Source organism: Sceloporus occidentalis, unplaced genomic scaffold (genome assembly GCF_023333645.1).
Source record: "Sceloporus occidentalis isolate IW3139 unplaced genomic scaffold, rSceOcc1.0.p SCAF_1, whole genome shotgun sequence".
NCBI classification, from domain to species: domain Eukaryota; kingdom Metazoa; phylum Chordata; class Lepidosauria; order Squamata; family Phrynosomatidae; genus Sceloporus; species Sceloporus occidentalis.
Window position 1 is genome coordinate 254,606,582 of NW_028316981.1, and position 20,595 is coordinate 254,627,176.

At 41.5% G+C, this 20,595-nt stretch overlaps 1 protein-coding gene across 1 annotated transcript; it reads left to right on the forward strand.

The window, feature by feature from the left end:
• The first annotated feature begins 742 nt into the window (after positions 1-742).
• On the forward strand, positions 743-20,079 carry LOC149323765 (cysteine dioxygenase type 1-like). The gene is made up of 5 exons (XM_089492085.1): positions 743-949; positions 8,191-8,268; positions 13,117-13,274; positions 15,824-15,993; positions 19,236-20,079. Exons 1-5 carry the CDS (start codon positions 768-770, stop codon positions 19,263-19,265), a joined length of 618 nt encoding a protein of 205 aa, XP_089348211.1. The 5' UTR covers positions 743-767; the 3' UTR covers positions 19,266-20,079.
• The last annotated feature ends 516 nt before the right edge of the window (positions 20,080-20,595 follow it).

The following is a 20,595-nucleotide window of genomic DNA, read 5'->3' on the forward strand; positions in this document are numbered from 1 at the left end:
TGCTACAAGATCTCTATTATTATTATTATTATATCCAAATGTCTCCGAGGAAGTAGACTTTGGTCTAGGAAAGCTGATGCTGCCAACTCCTTTCTCAAAGGTGCCACAAGGGCTCTGCGTACTGATTCCACAGACTGACATGGCTATAGCTTTGAAAGTAAAACCTTATCTTAAAATGACCAACTCAGGGCTTGCTTTGGAGCACCGATGATGCCTATTTCCCCATTATATTCCAGGCATTTATTCCTTTGCGGTATCTACCCGCCCTTCATCCCTCAAGGTTCCCTGCCCTCAGGCTTCCAATCTAAAAAGAGAGAGGAGCCCAAAGGGGAAGGGGACCAAATCCAAGGTTCTTCTCTCTCTCCCTCTGAGGCCCAGGCCATGGCAGAGAGAGGCCAAGGCTGCAGAGGTCTCCTTTTGTGGGGCAGCTTTGCCCGAGCGAGTGGGGAGGAAGGGGCCTTTGTGTGAGTCCTGCTTCGGTGGCGGTGGGCTTCTTCCCTTTCCCGCCTTCAGCAGCAGCAGCAGGAGGGAGGGAGGAAGGAGGCGCTGGGCTTTCAAAGGCGAGCAGGGGGCTGGGCTCGGCCTGTCTGTCTGTCTGTCTGTCTGCCGGCCAGAGAGCAGCAGCCTCTGGGTCCCTCCCTCTGCCCTCAGCGGCCACTCGGGAGTCTCGGGACCTTCCCCCTCCGACTCCAGGGATAAAGAGAGGCTCTTTCCTTCTCTCCTTCCTCCCTCCTGGGCTTCTGCTGCTGGTGCTGCTGCTGGGGAGGATGGCTCTCCTTGGGCAGACGGAGGTGGGCCAGGTCCAGGCGCTGGAGGAGCTGGTCCAGGAGCTCCATCACTTGTTCTCCGGAGAGAAGAAGGTCAACGCGGCCCAGGTCCAGAGCGCCATGGAGTCCTACGAGAGCAACCCCGGGGACTGGGCCAGATACGCCCAGTTCGACCAGTTCAGGTAAAGGCCCTGCCTGGCTGCTGCAGAAAGGAGCCCGGTCGGCCCCGGCGCTCTGGCTCCCTCGGCGCCTCCAGGGCAGGGAAGCCTCCTCGGGGCCGCAGGGGCTGCTGCGGGGTCTGAACGTTTGGGAATTGTAGTTGGTTGGCTGGAGTGTGCTAACTTCTTGTAGTGTGTTGACTTGTAGTTTTGGTTGTAATCTGCTCACTTGTCTGTTGCAGTGTGTTAACTGCCACGGCTCAAGGCTGGGGGATTTGGGGAATTGGGGTTGGTTTTTAACCAGAACTAAAAGCAGTTTAAGCATTGTCAAAACGGATTATTTCTGCAATGTGGGTGCAGCCTCCACAAACACGCCCACAGGGCCAAAACACACTGCAGAAATAATCCAGTTTGAGACCGCTTTAACTGCCCTGGCCGAGTGCAAGGGCATTCTGGGACCTGGAGTTTGTTGTGGCACCAGAGTCCTCCAGAGAAGACTGGGGGACAGAGAAGGCTAAATGTCTCACAAAACTACAGTTCCCAGAATTCCCTAGCTCTGAGCCAGGGCAGTTAAAGTGGTCTCAAGACGGATTATTTCTGCAGTGTGTTTTGGCCCAGAGACTCTCACGGTGGTTCCCCAACTGTAGTCCTCCAGGGGCTCTGGCCTTCAGCTCCCACAGTTCCCAGCTGCTGGCCCAGTTGGCTGGGGCTTCTGGGATTGGAGGTCCAAAACCCCTGGAAGTCCAAAGTTTGGGAATCATAACAAGCCCATTAGATGGTTGTGGTGGTTTTTGTATGCCTCATTTCTGACTTAACAGCAACCCTATCATGGGCTTTTCTTTCATTTGTTCATTTGCCTTGCCTTTCCCCTGAAGCTGAGAGAGTGTGACTTGCCCAAGGTCACCCAATGGATTTTCATGGCTGCACAGGGATTGGAACCCGAGTCTCCAAAATCATAGTCCAAACCACTACACCACATTACCACAGGTTAAACTAGCCTCCAGGAGAGTAAGCCTGTCCTCTTTAGTTTGAAAGAGCCTTAAACAGAAATTTCCTACTCTTGACATTTTCTCCACTTGCATCTGGCCTGAGGCACTTTGTTAGTACTGCTGCTGTTACGAATTTGCTCTCTCTGGATTACCTCCATTTTGTCTAGAAAGTGGGTCCTCTTAAATAATTTTGCTACAGACCCCTGGGCAGAGCAGGTTTTGTTCTTGTTTGGCGAGGGGGGCAAAGCAGTTTGGACTGCTGGGCTGGTAATTTAAAGATGAAGCGGCTTAGGGACAGTTGAGCCTGCAGCCACACGGCAGAAATAATCTGGTTTGACACCACTTTAACTGCCATGGCTCAGTGCTGTGGAATTCTCCACCAGAGCTTTAATGCTGTTTGGCCCCATTAATGCCAGTACCTGTCAGTCCTTCATTCCCACTCAGAAATGCATTTCACCAAGTCAGACGTTTTTGGTCCCTGGTAGCTGCCACACAGCTGGGGATCTGCTTCTGTGCAAGACAGTCTGAATTCCCTTTCCACATGAGTCCTCAGGGTTGCACCTGTGGGAGCTGGTGGTGAGAACATCAGTAAAATCCAGCAGGCCAGCCTACAGGGAAACCTTTTTTTAAACAGTGTAAACCCCAAAGCACACAGTGGTGCCTTGTTATCTCCATGAGCACCCTTTCAGCTGATCAGAAGTTTAAGTGGGCTTTATCCAATATGAATTAGAATAACTACTTCACCATAACCTCATTCATGGATAAAGTATGGATAAAAATTCATCCTGACTCCTTTTCTTAGAGAATGAATAGGCAGCTAATCTATTATTATTAAAATGTTCGTTTCCTGTTCTAACTATATATGTTGAGGATAAGCTCAGATGACCAGTGACAACAACCATAATTGGGACAACAACCTGAACTGCTCTTTCATCATTCTGAGTATGATGAAGAATGTATTCAGATGCACCAGTGCCAAAAAAAGAAGAAGATGAACATAGATAACAAAAATCAACAAAAAATAGTGGAAGAAGAACTCAAGAAGACCATGACAACAGTGATTAAGGATGGGTTTTGATGACCAAGTGGAAATGTATGTTTTGTGGCTTTTGTCACATATTTGGCTAGACTGCTGCAACATCCTGACCTGAAGTGCCTTATATGTGCTGACCTACAACTCCCATCATTCCTGACCAAATAGCATGTTAGTGTGCTAGGTGAACCCTGCCACTGTTTTACCAAGTGGCTTACACGGTTATGTAAAAAGGTGACTTGGAGAGCCAGGGTAGCGTAGTGGTTTGAGTGTTGGACTATGACTCTGAAGAGTAGGGTTCAATTCCCAGCTCGGCCATGAAACCTACAGGCTGACCTGGTGCAAGCTGCATACTCTCAGACTCACAGGAAGACAATGGCAAACCTCTGAACTAATCTTGCCAAGAAAAATCCATGATAAGTAGAAAATGACCTCAAGGCACAGAGCAACAACATGGTGACTTATGCTGAGTAAGACTGGGGTCAGTCTAGCCCAGTGTTTTTGGTACACTGGCAGCAGATCTTCCAGGCTTCAGGTAAAGGTTTTTCTAGTCCTACCTGTAATTACTAGGGACTGCAGATGGGCATTTCTGCATGCAAAGCATATGCTCTGCCACTAGAGTTTCCAGACTGAAAACTGTATTGGGTCCCAGTACATTTAATGGTTGTATAGAAGAGTGAATGCTGTTTATCACTCAACCAGCTAACAAACAAAACTAGCCAGTGAGGTGTAGTGGTTTGAGTGTCAGATTACAATTCGGGAGACCAGGGTTCAAATCCTCACTCAGCCACGGAAACCAGCTGTGTTACCTTGGGCAGATCACACTCTGTCAGCCTGAGGCAAAGGCAAACCTCCTTTGAACAAATAATGACAAGAAAACTCCATTATAGGTTCACCTTAGGGTCCACGTAAATCAGAAATGACTTGAAGGCATACAGCAACAATCACAGCACTTGAAGAGTACAGGAGCCCTCTTCAGTTTTCACTCTGGCGACCCTAGATCAGCGGGTTTATTCCCCACTCATAAGCCTGAATGCTATCAAGCATGGATACCTCACATACCAATGGCATATATATGTCTGTACCTGGCTTCCACTCCACCAAATGCATCTGAGGAAGTAGACCAAAGTCTGCGAAAGCTCATGCTGCCAATTTCAAAGGTGCTATAAACTGTAGATTGAAGTCAGGTGTGCTGATTCTACAGACTAACACGGCTATTATCTTTGAATTCTACTCAATAAAATTGGCGTCATTAAACAGAGCAGCCCTTATAAATGGCACAGTATGTGCTGTGGGTACCGGGAACTAAATAGTCAAATGTTTTTGCTCTGTATCCTCTCTGAGTTCGTGAGAGCCCTTTTGGCTTGCAGCTGGGGGAAGAGACACGTGTATCCTAGCATGAGGCCTGCCTCGCTTTCTCTGCCCAGTGTTTCTTCCTCCTCCTCCCACCAGCTGGCATCTGTGGGAGAAGGCTCTTCCAAAGTGCCACGCAGCAGCCCAGTGTGGGAGGCTGAGAGGCAGGGAAAAGGCCAGCACCAGACAACCAATCACAGCCACTGTGGAGCAACACCTCCAAAGTGATGGGCCAATGAGAAAAATGACTGCTTGAATTACCAGAAGCAGCTAGTGCATGGTTTCTGTGCTTTGGCAGAAATTGATAGAGGGGCGTTGGCTGGCCTGGAGGAAGATATATCGTTTAAGGATGGGCAGAAAGTAGATCTGCAGATAGCTCTCTTGGGGATTTGCAGTAGATCAGACAGGATTTCTGACTACCAAGGATAAGCAAAAGCCATAACAAAAGGGCTACCTCCCATACACCCACACTCCTAAATGAGTTTTCAAAGAAGTGGCCATGGCAGTCTCTTGCAGCATAAAAAGGACGAAGGGAAGAGGAGGGGGGAAGGAATGTGGCAGCTCCTTTCAGTTTACCTACAGTAATTTTTATTTTAGCGTGAGCTTTCATGGATATAAACCCATTTCTTCAGATGTAGTATAGAGTGATATTAAAGCCTCAGGTGCGACAGCATATTTATGCACCTGTCTCTGCCATTGTCACACCTTCCCGTTGATCACTGGGTAGCAAATCCCATCCTTCCCATGGCTCCACACATTTCTCCTAACCTGATCCTAGTTGATATACTTTCTGACCTTGGGTTCTCAGACTCTGTTCTCGACTGGTTTCGATCTTACTTGTCTGGCAGATCTTTTGCAGTAGTTGCAGGGGGCCAGACTTCTTCTCCTGTTCCCTTATCTGTTGGAGTTCCCCAGGGCTCTGTTCTGGGTCCCCTTCTGTTTTCTTTCTACACACTGTCCTTAGGAAAACTCATTAGCTCTTTTGGTTTTTCCTACCATCTCTATGCCGATGACACCCAGTTGTATCTTTCCACCCCTGACTTTTCTCCAAGGCTTGAACAGCAAGTCTCGTCTTGCCTCACAGCTGTCTCGCAGTGGATGCGCCATTGGCGTTTGAAGCTCAACATGTCCAAGACGGAGCTTCTTGTCTTTCCTCCTAAGCCCATCCTTCAACACTCCTTTTCTGTCTCTGTGGACAACATTTCTCTTCAACCAGTCCAGCAAGCCCGCAGTCTTGGTTTTATCTTTGATTCTTCTCTGTTGTGTATCCCTCAGATCCAGACCACAGCCAAGGCTTGTAGATTCTTTTTATACAATATTGCCAAAATCCGACCATATCTCTCTGCCTCTACTGCCAAGATCCTGGTCCATGCCCTAGTGGTCTCACGACTTGATTACTGTAACATCCTTCTGGCAGGGCTTCCTCTTTCTCACCTCCATCCTTTAATTTCTGTCCAGCATTCAGCTGCATGCATTATCACTTCCACCCACCGCTCTGACCACATCTCTCCTGTGTTGGCATCCCTTCACTGGCTCCCCCTCCCTTTCCGCATTCAGAATAAACTCCTGCTGTCCACGTTTAAAGCCCTCCATGAGCTGGCCCCTCCTTACTTATCAGACCTTCTTTCTCCTCACCTTCCCACCAGGGCCCTCCGTTCTGGTAGTCAAGGTCTGCTGTCCCAGCCCAGGATTTCCTCTGCTCCATCTCGGATTTGCCCCTTTTCACTCACTGCCCCTCATGCCTGGAACCTTCTTCCCCTGCGAGCAAGAGCCATCATTTCTTTAACCAGCTTCAAAACGGAGTTGAAGACCATCCTGTTCAGGGCAGCGTTCCCAGGCATTGCATAATTGTCACTTGCTATTTGATGTTCTTTTGTTGTCTGTTTTATTGAATCATTTCCTGTATTGCTATGTATTTTTATATGTATTATCCTACTAGAGAGGCCCCTTCCCCACCACCACTCCCTTTGTGTTGTGTCTTTTTAGATTGTAAGCCTGAGGGCAGGGAACCGTCCAATTAAAAAGATTGTATGTACAGCGCTGTGTAAATTTAAAGGAATCAAGGAAGATTATGGAGAGCATGACCTCTTAGAAAATTTAGGTCTACAACTCCCAGAATCCACAGCTATCGTGGTCAGTGACACATTGCTAAGAAAAGAAAGCCATTGGCCATACTGGCTAGGGAATTCTGGGAACTGCATTCCAAAACAGTTAGTTCTGAGGAGAAGTCAGAAGTGTGTGCTCAAGGGGTTTTGTGTACACTCCAGTTATGGCAGTGAAAACAAATTACTAGGATAAGCATGTGCTGAAAGGCACCTTGTTCTCCACTCTGTGTTCTCCTCCTAGAGTTTGACTTGCCCTGTCTGCATTCCCAAATCTTATCTTGTGTTATATAATGTTATCACTGATTAGATAAGAGAAACAAGTGGCTGTGTGATAAAAATCGGGTTTTATATTTTTAGTTCTCTGGCATGTTACGTTTTCCAACAAATGGTGAATCTGTTGCAATGTCTTTTACAGAATGCCTTTGACAAATTAGTGATTTCTCCCCTCATTTCAGTCCTCTGTTTCTCATTTGGAAAGGCCCTTTTTTAGTTTACAGATTTCTGATAACAATCCCAATATGTAAACTTACATTTATGTTTGGATTAAGCCTTCATGTATTCATGCATCTGCTAATATTTTAAGAAAGAGATGCCACTGTATAATAAGATATTTTAGTAGGGAGTGTTTATTATCCTGTTAAAAAAGAAATTCTTTGTTTACAGGTGTGTTTATGTTCAGGATTTTTAGAAAACATTTTAAAGTTAGAATCCTTTTATCTCTCATCTTTTTATCCAGACATTTCGAGGGGGATAGCCATGTTTGTGCACCTTTCCAAAATTAACAATAAATAGTTTGCAACACTTTAAAAAAACTAAAGAAATTATTTATGTGTCATGTGCTTCTATGTGCAGCACATTTCATCAGATGCTTCTTTTCTTTTTCTTTTTTATGCAATGATTTCTTAATCTTGGATTGTAGGTAGCTGTCAGCCTTGGTAGTATCAGACTGAAGCCCTGGATACACTTGCTGGGAATAAACACTGTTGAACTCAATGGGACTTACTTACTTCTGAGTAGAAATACCTAGAATAGATGGTACTGTTGGACTCATTTGTTCTTGTCTTCAGAAAACTGTAGAGTTGTTGTTTTTAATTAGGAAGAACTTCATTAAAACAATGGTAATATTTCAAAATACGTACTGCCCAATACAGTTTTTACCTTTCAAAGGTAGATTGCTATGTAATATTGCAAACAAGTTTGGAATAGGGGGACAAATGAGTCAATTTGGCATGAGGAGCTGCACTTTGAGAAAAACCATTATGAAAAGCCCTTTGAGTTTCTTGAAACCCATGCGATATCTATGATTTGTATGCAGGCAACCACATGCATATAATATAAAACCAAGTCACAATGGGACTGAAGTTATGGCTTTCATCAATGGAATTGCAACCATGCTTTCAGTGGCTTATTGTACAGTGCTATAAAATACCACATTCTTTGTGTTAGTTTTGTTAGTCCCTTTAGATGTCTTTTTATAGAGGAGGGTTTTCAGAGAAGGTTGATTTGCTAAAATGTAAAATGTGGAGCAATTGATGCTCTCCTCTTCTCAAAGATCTCCAACCCTTGGAAACACTTCTGCTAAATGGGTTAAGCTGTGGCATGTGGAGCCGAGGGGAGAATGTATGGCTCCAAAATCAGATAGAGGGCAACCTGTTCCCCCTGAACTTCAGCTCTTTTAGGGTTCTTCTTCTGAAAATATAAGAGAGAGTTTCCTACCTTCTGTTTTCTCCCTGATAATTTTTTTTTAAAAATGAGCCTCTCTTTTCTTTTCTTTTACTGTTTCAGATACACAAGAAATCTTGTGGATAAAGGAAATGAGAAGTTCAATCTCATGATCTTATGCTGGGGAGAAGGCCATGGCAGGTATGTGGCTGCAGACAGATAAAAAGATAGATAAAAGCATACCATCTTGTGCATATTTTATTGATTTCTTTTTAATGCCCGCCAGTGATCAATTGATTTTTTTCATTGCTGGTTTGTATTTTAAGCATTTTCTTGGAGTGATGGCAAAAATGTCTGTGGGATCCTCACAAGCAAAACATGTTGTGCACCCTAGCTACTGGAATATAGAGGCACGAAACTTCTGGTACTAGAGAATCTGTAGCCAAGGATGTTTCAACAGCCAAAGGGGTACCTTGAAAGAGAGCAGAATGTTGGCCTGTGCTGTTCTGAGTTCCTCACAGATCTGGGACTTTCGCCAAGGCATCCCTACAGAATGTAATAATCTGTGCAGTGGGAACAGCCAATTCAAAAGGGAACAATTACTGAAATGAGGGGCTCTCTCTCTCTCTCTCTCTCTCTCTCTCTCTCTCTCTCTCTCTCTCTCTCTGTGTGTGTGTGTGTGTCTGTGTCTGTGTTTGCATTTGCATGGTCAAACACTTTCCCTCCCCAAACCTTTCAAAGAGATGTGGCTAATGGTTGAAGTGAGCTTCACAATTTGCTTTCTTTCAGTGCAGCCTGTTCCAGTATTTCACATGGACTGTCTTCTTGGAAATTTTATGTGTTGCTTTAACAGTTGACTCTCTTAAAAATGTTGTTATACTCTCAGGTCTTTCTTATTAACACAAGGTCCAGTCTGTCAGTACTACTGACAGCTCTGTTTCAGCAAGCACAGTTGTGATTGATATAAAATTGACTAACCAGCATGGGGCAAATGCAGCTTCTGCCTCCCCAGAGCAGAATACAGTGGGGCCTTTGGTATCCACTGGGGTTTGGTTCCAGGACCCCCTCCCCCCCCAAGCGATACCAAAATCTGTGGATGCTCAAGTCCCATTAAATACAGTGGCACAGTAAAATTGTGTCCCTTACATAAAAAGACAAAAACAAGGTTTGCTATTTTGAATTTATCCTTTTTCAAATATTTTCAAGCTGTGGGTGCTTGAATCCATGGATAAAAAAAGCTGCAGGTATATAGAGGGCCAGCTGTATAGGGGTTATAGTTATATGTTCATCCAAAATGCAGTGAGTGCATTTTATGATGGGGTCACCACTAAAATTCAGTAAATTGACATACACCCAAATTTCAGGGCAACAGTTGAGTTACTGGTGTTCAAAAAGACTGTGGGGTATGGGGAGAAAGAAGAGATATTTTAATTTGGTAGCTGGTAAGAGAAATGCAACGGCAGACTGCAGGGATAGGAGGGGTGAGCATATATACATGTACATATATTACATAGCTGCCAAATTAAAATCTCTCTCTCTCTGTCTCTCTCTCTGTTGCCTTCACAGTTCATATATTTGTGGAGCTAGATGTTGCTATGTACTAGGTGCAGAATTTGTGTAGCACTTTATTTCTGGCCTCTGAAAAACCAACATCTCCAAGTGAGAGGAATGTAAATTCTGTGTCAGAACAAGCTGCTTGTAGAGTTACTTGGTGACTTCCTTCTTTGTGCTTTCTTACAATGGTGGGAGGTTTTTCATTGTTCTAGACACTCAGTGTTTTGACTGAAGGGGCATTGTGCTTCCCCTGCTTCTATGGCAGTATCTGCAAAGTGATAGGGAGTTCCTCTTCACCTCACTTTTTATGATATGATAAAAAGTGATTTGAGACTCACTCATACAGTATCTCCTCTAAGAATCCTCAGCAATTCTGCAGATTGTATCAGAGATTTTGTCTACAGTAGCCTCTCAGCTGAGAGTCAGCATGGTGTAGTGGTTTGAGCATTGGACTATGGACTTTATCACAGGAGGCAAGCGTTCTCCTCCTGTCATTAAATTGCCATTAAATCATGTTAATAGTACAATTGGGGGGAGGGGGAAATTATCACATCCTGTGTGCTTATTCCGTTCTTGTCCCATCTGTAAACAGTAATGGAGGTGTCATTTGGTATTAACGGAAACTTCCATTAATACCAAATGGTGTCTCCATTACTGTTTACAGATGGGACAAGAATGGGCTAAGTGCATGGGTGTGTGATAATCTTCCCCCTTATTGTGCTATTAACATGATTTAATGACAATTTAATGATGAGAGGAGGACGCTTGCTCCTCTATATGATAATCTTCTTAGACTCTGGAGAAGAGAGTTCAAATCTCTACTCTGGCACAGAAACCCACTGGGTTACATTAGGCAAGTCATACACTCTCAGCTTCAGGGGAAGGCAAAAGCAAACTCCCACAGAACAAATCTTGCTCAGAAAACCCTGTGATAAGATCACCGTAAATCAAAATGACATGAGGGCACACAACAACAATAGCCTCTCTACTGCAGTTGCAGAAGTTGAAACCAAATCCTGAAACAACTGTAGCCCTTTGAGAGAAAATATGCACGTATTGCCTGTGGCAACATTACCTTTGACACCATGATGCATAAAGATTCTGTCGGCTACAAGAGAAATGTTTTCTGGTGGTTAGTCCTTAAATTGATGTGAAGCAGGATAAAATTGCTCCCTTATTGTGAGTTATATAATTTGCTAGTTATTCAGTGGCTAGTTTGGGTCTTGGGCTTAAATCACTCACACACCTTCCAACTGACCAATTTGACAGGAATAGTCCCAATTCATTTTCTGTCATTCCACTTTTTCAGCTGTTTTTAAAATGTCCCAGTTTCTCTTTTCTTCGCACTTTCCTTGTTTGTCCTCAGCTTACCTAAATTGTTGCAAACTGAGTTCAAATTGCAAAACGAGTTTGCCATGCATTAACTGATGGTGCAGGAAGAAGACAAGAGTTGTTGGAGTTTTGTTTTAGTAGGTTCAAGCAAAAGCAAAAATGTTGGTGGTTATGCGCCAATGTGCTTGGCTCTGAGAGGTGGGAGGAACTGGAAGATATGAAGGACTACAATATTGGCCACTGATGAAGACAGCTATGTCAAAATGCATCTGGCTTTGCTTCTAATGTTAGCTTGTTAATTGTTATATACCTTGAAGTTATTTCTGACTTATGGAGACCTTAAGTTGACCATCACTCGGTTTTCTTGGCAGAATTTGTTCAGAGCAGGGTTAACTTTGCCTTCAGTCTGGGGCCAAGAAAGCATGACTTGCCTATGGTCACCCAGTGGGTTTCCATGGCTGAATAGGGATTCAAACGATGGTCTTCGGTGTCGTAGCCTAGTCCAGCACTCAAACCACAACACCATATTACCTTTTATTTGTCTATCAATGGAAAGATTAGTGCCTAATTGACCTTCATGTCTATTGCCCCTTTAATGCCATGCAGCTGTATGGATTATCCATTTAATATAGATCACTGACTGTTTGCGTGATTTTACTAGAAATTGATCCTTTTCAATGTATTTGTAATACTGTACATACGTACCTAATTTTCCTTACTTCCTGACTTGTTTGGTTTGTTACTAATTTTTAGTCAGGTCTTCTATTTCCTTTTTAGCTTTTCATTTCTTGTTGTTCTCTATCTGAATTGTGGGGAGGGAGGAATTGGTGGTTCATTCTCTTGTTGGTTTAACATTACTATTGGATATTTCCATTTAGTTTCTCTAGTTAAAGAGGGAGAGTTTAGAGTTCATAAACTATGCATCTTATGTACCCGAACCTTAGCATGGATGCTTAAAATTTGCTGCAGGTGTACTTCTAAGGATTATATGTTTTCTAAAACATATTAATGAATTTTAGTTAATCATTACATGTCTGAAGCCTGAAATACTAATATGTAGACACTAGGATTCCTTAATCTTCCTTAGAGACAATGCTAGAGGCCTTGGAGATTCATTTCTTTATGTGGTTTTGGGACAGCTTTAGATGCCACTTCCTTCTCTAGGTACTAGAATTCTTCAAATAATTCAGAAAGAGACAGGCTATTCCAGAGGAGAGGGAAAAGGTGGATTAGCAAGGGGAGGCAGGCTGTGGGTTTGAGAGAAAGAGTGGAAGTGGGTGGAGGGAGGCGGTGGACAGGAGGAGGACTAAGAGCTTTCTAACCTAAGCAAAACTGGTATTTCTGATAGTTAAAAATAAAAATAAAAACCTGCCATCTGTTTTACTGTGTTGCAGAAATAGAACTAAGTAACCAAGAATGGAGATGTGACAAAGTGACATTCATTTCTTACTCCGAAACACTGGCATGTCAATTTTCTACTGAAACTATGAGCAAACACTTTTTAATTTGTCTCTAAAATTAGGGATAACTTTATGTGAATATATTATTTTGTTTTTAGAGGCATAGAATACAAACTAAACACATTTTAAGAAATTTCTTGTCAGTCACTACAAGCTGAATATCTCTTATCCACAATTCTGAAATCCTCCAAAATCCAAACTTGTTCACATGGGTGGCTGAGATAGTGACACCTTTTCTTTCTGATAGTTCAGTGCACACAAATGTTGCTTCATACACAAAATTATTAAAAAATATTGTATATAAAATTACTTTCAGGCTATGTGTATACAGTATAAATGAAACATAAATGAATTTCATGTTTAGAGTTGGGTCTCATCTCCAAGATATTGCATTGTGTATATGCAAGTCTTCCAAAATTTGGGAGGGTGGGGAATCTGAAATATGGAACACTTCTGGTTCCAGGAATTTTGGGTGAGGGATAGTCCACCCATATCTTTAAATAGAACTTAAACTCAGTTGAAATCAATAGAAGAGTTTTCAGGCAGAGAGTTTTTGTATGACATTATGCTAATACTTACTGGATTTCATGAGAATGTGATAGAGAACATCATTTTATTATGCAGTACATTTGTAATACCTGTACTATATAGGAGTCTGTCCACCCTTCTAACTTACTATATTTTTATGTATGTTCATATATAGCAGCATCCATGATCACACAGATTCACATTGCTTCATGAAGATACTTCAGGGAAATCTAAAAGAAACATTATTTGAGTGGCCTGACAAAAAAGGGGTTGGAGAAATGCAGAAGAAATCAGAAAGAGTTTTGAAGGAAAATCAGTGTGCCTACATTAATGGTAAGCCCTTTTGCTCTGGCAATTCACTTATTCCAAAATTAACTTTACATAAAAGTTCTAATTGTTTTGACACTGTTGCATTTAAACATTGCATTTTAAAAAAATGACGCAAAGTGTTTGAAGTGTGTTGGGTTATTTGGGTTTTTTTTCTTTAAAGTTACATGGAGACATTTCTATAAGTTATAAATTTAGTCCTATTTAACCATCCTACGTACCTAAAGGCTTGTTCACTTTTCTGTTATGATTAGGATTATTATGATTAGGACTATTAACTACAATCAGGTCCAGTGTCAGAAACTGGCATGATTGAGCCAAGTGCCTAGAGGTCAGAAGGTTCCATTTTTGCCCCTGTTACTATTGGGACTGTCTTCTCAAGAATTGCAGCATTTCTGCTTGCTCCCATCACTACCACATCATGCTTCCATCCACTGTGCTCTGTCTGGCTGTCTTTATTAGGAGAACCTTGCTGAAGCTGAGTTCTGTTCCATTATAAGTGGCCACCCTGTGAAGTACCTCCAGAAGCAGTGCCAGTCATGAAGCGTTTCATCTTGGGAAATCTAGTATGACAGCCAAACATGCACTGCAGAACAGGGGCATGCATTGGTTTGGCTCCTCATACAAACTAGCCAGATCCCTAAGATCTTCAGGAGGAGGCTTTCTCTCAGTCCTGGCAAGACCACAGGCGAGGACATGAAAGAGAGCCTTCACAGTAGCTGCTCCCCCTGGAATACTCTTCCACGGAAAGCTAGGCTAGCCCTTTTCCTGCTTGCTTTTCGTTAGCAAGCCAAGACATTTTTATTAAAGCAGGCATATGACATACAAGTCATATCAGGATGGTTTTTTGTGAAGCAGGTGGGCTTTAGTTATACTTTTAACTTTTGTATATTTTTATGTGATTTTATTTTATCCGTAGATTATTTTAATTGTTTTGAATTTTATTCAGACTTTTAATGTTTTTATCTGTGAGCCATCTTGGATCTTTTCTAGGAGAAAGGCGACATACAAATGAAATAAATAAATATTTGCTTCTACAGTATGTACCACTTCTTGATGCTATTTGATAAAACATATCTGAAGAGAGCAGATAAAATGAATGACTGGTGTGGCTGTAGCAAGCAGGGACTTTGCAGTCAAGTGGCAGCAACAAACCAAACCACCTGTCAGGTTCCAGGTTGGAACCAGACATCCCATTTCTGATTATGTTATTCTGGTGTATACAAGTACCATAGAATGAAGATATCATTGTCTATATGCTTGCTTTCGTAACACTGAAAATAACACATCAATCTATGGAGGGGCAGACACCTGCAATACCCTGGAATTTGGGGACAGAATCTAAACTGACATGAAAAAAGAAGTGAAGATACATTGTTACCAATGGAATTGCTTTCAACTTTTGCTTCTCAGTCAATTCTCATCTGTTTATTTTTAAATATGGCCAGTTTAGTTTAACCATCTTAATTATTCTGTTGTGTGCCTTCAAGTCATTTCTGACATAGGGGGACCCTAAGGCAAACTATTACAAGGTTTTCTTTGCAAGATTTCTCAAGAGGGAGGTTTGCTTTTGCCTTCCTGAGAGAGTAGGATTTGCCCGAGGTCACCCACTGGCTTTCCATGGCTGAGTCAGGATTTGAACTGTGGTCTCCAGAGTCACAGTCCAATGCCCAAACCACTGCAGGTATACCATACTAGATTTCACCACCTTAATACTTCTGATTAATTTCAGGTGGCTAGAACTAATTGTCTTGAATTTTATAGTGATTACATGTTCAATCTTTCTAATTGTTCCTCTGCATCAATTGCACAGGCCTGCTGTGCTTGCATAATATCACAACGGCACTGAAAGTGTCCTTGGATGAACTTGGCACAGAGTTTTTCAGTTTTAGTCAACTTGTCTAACAGTTGAGAAGAATATTCTCTGTGTATTTTCCAGAGGAAATAACTGAGAGTTTGATACTTGGCAAACAATTGTCACCAGGAACTAGAACCTCTGCCATGTTTTCATCCCCAGGCATCCCAAATTGGAAAGGAATAAAAAATAAAATGTGTACACCCACATGAATTTGAACCACACTCAGGAAATCCCCTGTTTGGATTAGGGAAGAGGTGGGCAACATCAGAATAATCTCTCAGTTTTGGAGAAAAATAATACCACTTTATCAAAACAGTTTGATGGAGAATTGTGGCCCTGGGGTGCAATTCTCCATGTTTTATTGGCGTGGAGAGGCCACAGAGCCTGCATGTTAGCCACATTGGTCTAAGGTGATGCATTGTCTGTTGGCCTCACTTCAAAAACAGTCCGGAATATGCAGTGTTTAGCAAGATGTCTGTAAAATCATCAACAGGAAGTTTCATCTGCTTTTATCAGATGCATTCACTCCTAATTGATTTTCAGGCCCACTTTAAAATTCTGGGTTTAAACCTTAAGGGCTTTAATGGTACTTTCCCAACCTGGGGAAACCTTGAATGTGTTTGATTACAATGCTCATAATCCCCACACAGCAGCCAGGTTGTACATAATCTGTGCTCCTGTATTTTGTATTATATAGACACCATTGGCTTGCATCGAGTGGAGAACCCAAGCCATACTGAAACAGCTGTTAGCCTGCATTTGTACAGCCCACCTTTTGAATCCTGCTATACCTTTGACCAAAGAACTGGACACAAGCAAAGAGTGAAAATGACATTCTATAGCCAGTTTGGAGAAAGGACTCCATATGTAAGTGTAAGGATTTGCTATGTCGAGATATTTATTATGTCATAGAATCATAGAGTTGGAAGAAAATTGCCCCTTGGAAGGTGTGAGCAACCTTTTCCACTTTTTAAAAAATTGCAGGGTGGCAGCATGGGGCAAGATGCAGCCACTGAATTTAAAAAAAATCCTAATTTATTTATTAAAATATTTTTATTCTACTCTATTAACATTAAAATTGTTGATTTTACTGATTTTATTAAACAATTCATACAGGTTAAAAAAGCTTTAAAAGGCTAAAAGTGTTAAAGCCATGCACATACTTAAAAGTAAATTAGGCCTCAAAGGCTTTTATAAAAGGTTATGTTTTGATCTGGTGCTGAAAAGAAATAAATATTGGCACCGATTAGCTTCAAAGGGGAGTGCATTTCACAAATGGGGTGTACAGCCAAAAAGGCAGCACACTAGTGTGGATAGTGTATGATGTATTATGAAATACATAAATTCACCCTAGACATTGAGGAAATCAAAATAGTAAAAGAGTTCTCATACCTAGAATCAAACAATCATCAGAATGGTGACTCCAGTCAAGAAATCAGAAGACTGGGAATGGGTATGACAGCTATGGAGGAACTAGGCAAGATCCTAAAGTGCAAAGATAAACATCTGAGCGCTAAAGTTAGAATCATCCAAGCCATTGTATTCCCCATCGCATGTATGGATGTGAGAGCTGGACAGTGAAGAAACCAGACAGGAAAAAAATCAAGTCATTTGAGATATGGTGCTGAAGAGGAGTGCTTAGGATACCGTGGACAGACAAAAAGACAAACCAATTTGGTCCTTGAACAGATCAAGCCTGATATCTCCTTTGAAGCCAAGATGATCAAACTGAGGCTGTCTTACTTTGGCCACATAATGAGAAGGTATGGATCACTAGAAAAGACAATAATGCTAGGAAAGATAGAGGGTAGTAGAAAGAGAGGAAGATCACATGCCAGATGGGTGGACTCAATCAGGGAGGTCACAGACTTGAATCTACAGGACCTTAGCAGAGAAGTGGATGATAGAGAATCTTAAAGAGGTCTCATCCACACGGTCACCATGAGTCAGGGCAGACTCAAAGGCAATTAACACCATCAACAATGATTCTAGTGAACAGTCTAAGGCCTAAATCTCACATCATGCTAGCATCTATCCAGTAGTGCTATATGAATTTCTCCTCTGCTCCCTGTAGCGTTCCACAGTCTCCACAGTCAGAAACCTGCTTCTGAGAGTTTTCCAGCCATCCAGAGCAGGTTCTGAGGGCACATGGGACATGCAGGAGGGGTAGTGGAGAGCAGGAAAAACAGCTCCCCCCCCCACGCACACACACAGTTGTGATGGTAAAAACAGTTTCATCACAGGGCCACTCCATGAGATCCTGATTCAGGACGCTCCTCCCTTAGTATACCACTTCAGTTTGCAGGTTTGTATATGAAAAAAATGAATAGTAAAGATAGATTTAACATGGCAGTAAAACAGGGCTGAGCAAAGTATGGTCTAATTCAAAGATACAGCTGTCTTAGTCTGTGGAATCAGTCTGTAGAGAGATCTTGTAATACCTTTGAGACAAGATGATGTGTTTTTATACTTTAATATTTATTATTTATCAAAAATGAATTATATAAATATTTTAAAAAAATAAAAATCAAATTTCAAATGAAAGCAGGGCTTCCTCAGTTCCATCTGATTAACTGATTAACTGACAGAGCCCTGCTTTCATTTGAATTCTGCTTTTTATATTTTAAATACTTTATATAATTCATTTTTGATAATAAATATTAAAGTATAAAAACACATCACTTCATCTTGACTAACAAGATTAGCTTCAAAGGTGCTACAAGATACCTCTACATACAAAGTATGGTCTGTGAGTCACATGTGGCCCCACAAAGTGGTACACACCCCTATTCTTTAATATGTTTGCCAGGAAAGGCCCCCTGTGCTCTCTAATGGGTATAGGGCAACCACTCCTCCCCATTCTCTATTAGGCAAGGGTTTTCCCCAAATCAGTAGGAACCTGCAATCAATTCCTGATTGTGAAGAAAATGAAATACAGTATGCAGTACTTTGTTTTCAGTTTTTCACCACTTGAAAGTAATGAGCCTTTAATGGCTTTTTCTGTATTACATGCTGCAATCAAATTAAACCCAAAAAGTATATTCTGGGAATTTTAAACAGCTTGTGTAATAAAAAAAATCCCCCTAAAATGGATATATTCATGGGCCTATATGAGTAACTATCAGTCATTTCATGATACTGTCTCACTTTTAAGATCACTAGAGAATGCCAGCATTTGAAACTTGAAAGCAATCTTACTGTATCCTGCCAATTTGTTTCTGGGCACAATTCAAAGTGCTTGTTATGACATATAAAGCCCTATATGTCTCAAGTCCAGGGTATCTGATGAACTGTATCTCCCTGCATGAGCCGCCCCAGGCTTGAGATAAACAGAAGATGTCCTTCTCTCAGTCCCACCATCATCACAATCACAGTTAATGGGGATGTAAGAGAGTGATTTTTCAGTGGCTGCCCCTAAACTCTTTAACTCCCTTGCCAGTAAGGTCAGAATGGCTGTATCTTAGTTGTCCTTCTGGCAGCAAGCTAAAACCTTTAAAAGACAGGCTTTTAAAATAGAATTTTTAATGATAACAGGCTACGGGATGCTGTATTGTTTTGACTTAAGTGTTTTTAAGAGCTTTTTATCCTTTTAATTGCATTTTATCCTTTTAATTTGAGAGTTAATTGTTATAATACTATAAATGGTTTGATTCTGTTTAATGTTCACTTTTTAATGTTTTTAATTGTGTTGTTCTTTTACATTTTGAGCCCCATCTTGGGGGAATAACTATAATTACAGTAACAATAACAACAATCCTACCCCTGCCTAATGCAGAACCTCCAGGGCAGAATACAACTAGACCATCCCTGATAGATGGTTGTCCAATATCTGCTTCAATACCTCCGTATTGGTCTTTTATTCAGTGGTCTTTTATCCAGTGTGCTGAGATTCCTGACTGTTCTGCCTTAAGTAAATTCCATCCATCACCCCATCCTGCCTTTGTATTAAAAGGACTGGACCACATGACCAACCATGATAAAATTGTTATGTAGGAACCATGAAAATCATCTTGTCCTTTTCATACTCATATAATTTGTTGAGATTTTGTACAACAGTGCTGTTGGAAACAATTGAGACCTCTTGACAGAAACTACACTCTTTTCTCTAGACAACATCAGTTTCACAAGAGAACAACTGAGAACAACCCAAGACCTGAGGATTTGTACTTTTTCTAAGCAGAAGGAGGATTGTATGGTTGGACCAAGTGGTGACTGAATAATTATACCTAGGACTACAGTAGGAAAACTTCATGGTCATGTCGATTCTTTTTATTTCTTGAAAACGAAAGAGGGTAATGTCGTGGTCAGTTGCAGAATGGAAATAACCATATAATCGGGGTTCTTTTGCCGCCCCTTCTCAATTATGTATTTGAGACTGTGTACACACACATTCAGAATTTGGGCTTTTAAGTATGGTATTACTGTTAGCAGCCCCAACTTTATGAATCTATGCCAGTTTAACAAGTAAGGTAAATTGTTAGACTCTGGACAGCATTAACATAATTAATGATGTATTCATCATGCTCTTGGGTGGGTAACCTGTGGCCCTCAAGATATTGTTAGATGGAAGCTCCCATCAGCCCTAACCAGAATAACCAATAATGAAGAGCAATAATTAAATCCACTATTCTTCGTTATTCAGAGGTTCACATGTTGCCCATCCCAACTTAGAATGGGAGCTGTATACTGTCAACAGCCTTGTTTTATCATGTGTTTAATGTTCTGTTGGAACTTTTAAATCATTTGTGTATTTTTAAATCTCATGTTAAGAGTGGGGTAGTTTTAAAATGGGAACAGTAATGAATGTTTTGTACCATTTTGTTTTTGTTCCAGAGAAAACAGTCTGTAAAAATTGTTAAGGATTTTCAATGGGATCTGCATCTTGTTTTTAAGGTGGATTGGGTTGTTAAAACCCATCCAGCAACCTAATTAAACCTGAATTTTGGGCACAAATTTCAAAACTGGATATTTTTCTTACTTCCTGTTCAGTTTAGTATAAGTGATAAATTCTCTCAATGGGAAGTGTCTTGTTAACAGAGCTGACAAACAGAAGGAGATGGGAAATAAAACTGGAAAGCTATCTCCAGATTCTAGCGGACAAGAATTGGACAGCATCACAACAAGCCAAAAAAATGGAAGAGGAAACTGCATAAGCTGCAGGGAAATGGAAAATGTTGCAATCCCAATGAGTGTAGGGTAGTATCTTTCTTCAGCAGCACCTTTGCAGTAATGATGTGATGAAGTGTCCCCTGTTATCTATGCATCATCATTGTGGAAGTGCCTGAATGTGGAGATGCCCCATATAGTCCTTGGTATAATTGATAAATAGCTCCTTATTGATAAGGCGAGCAATGTTTTTCATGGACAAGGAGCACTTGTTTTCAGATGTTCATGGTTTTAAATGGATCCAGATCTCAGGTTTACAAACTGGCAAGGTTCTGCATGCCTGCCTGGAAGCTGTTGCATTTG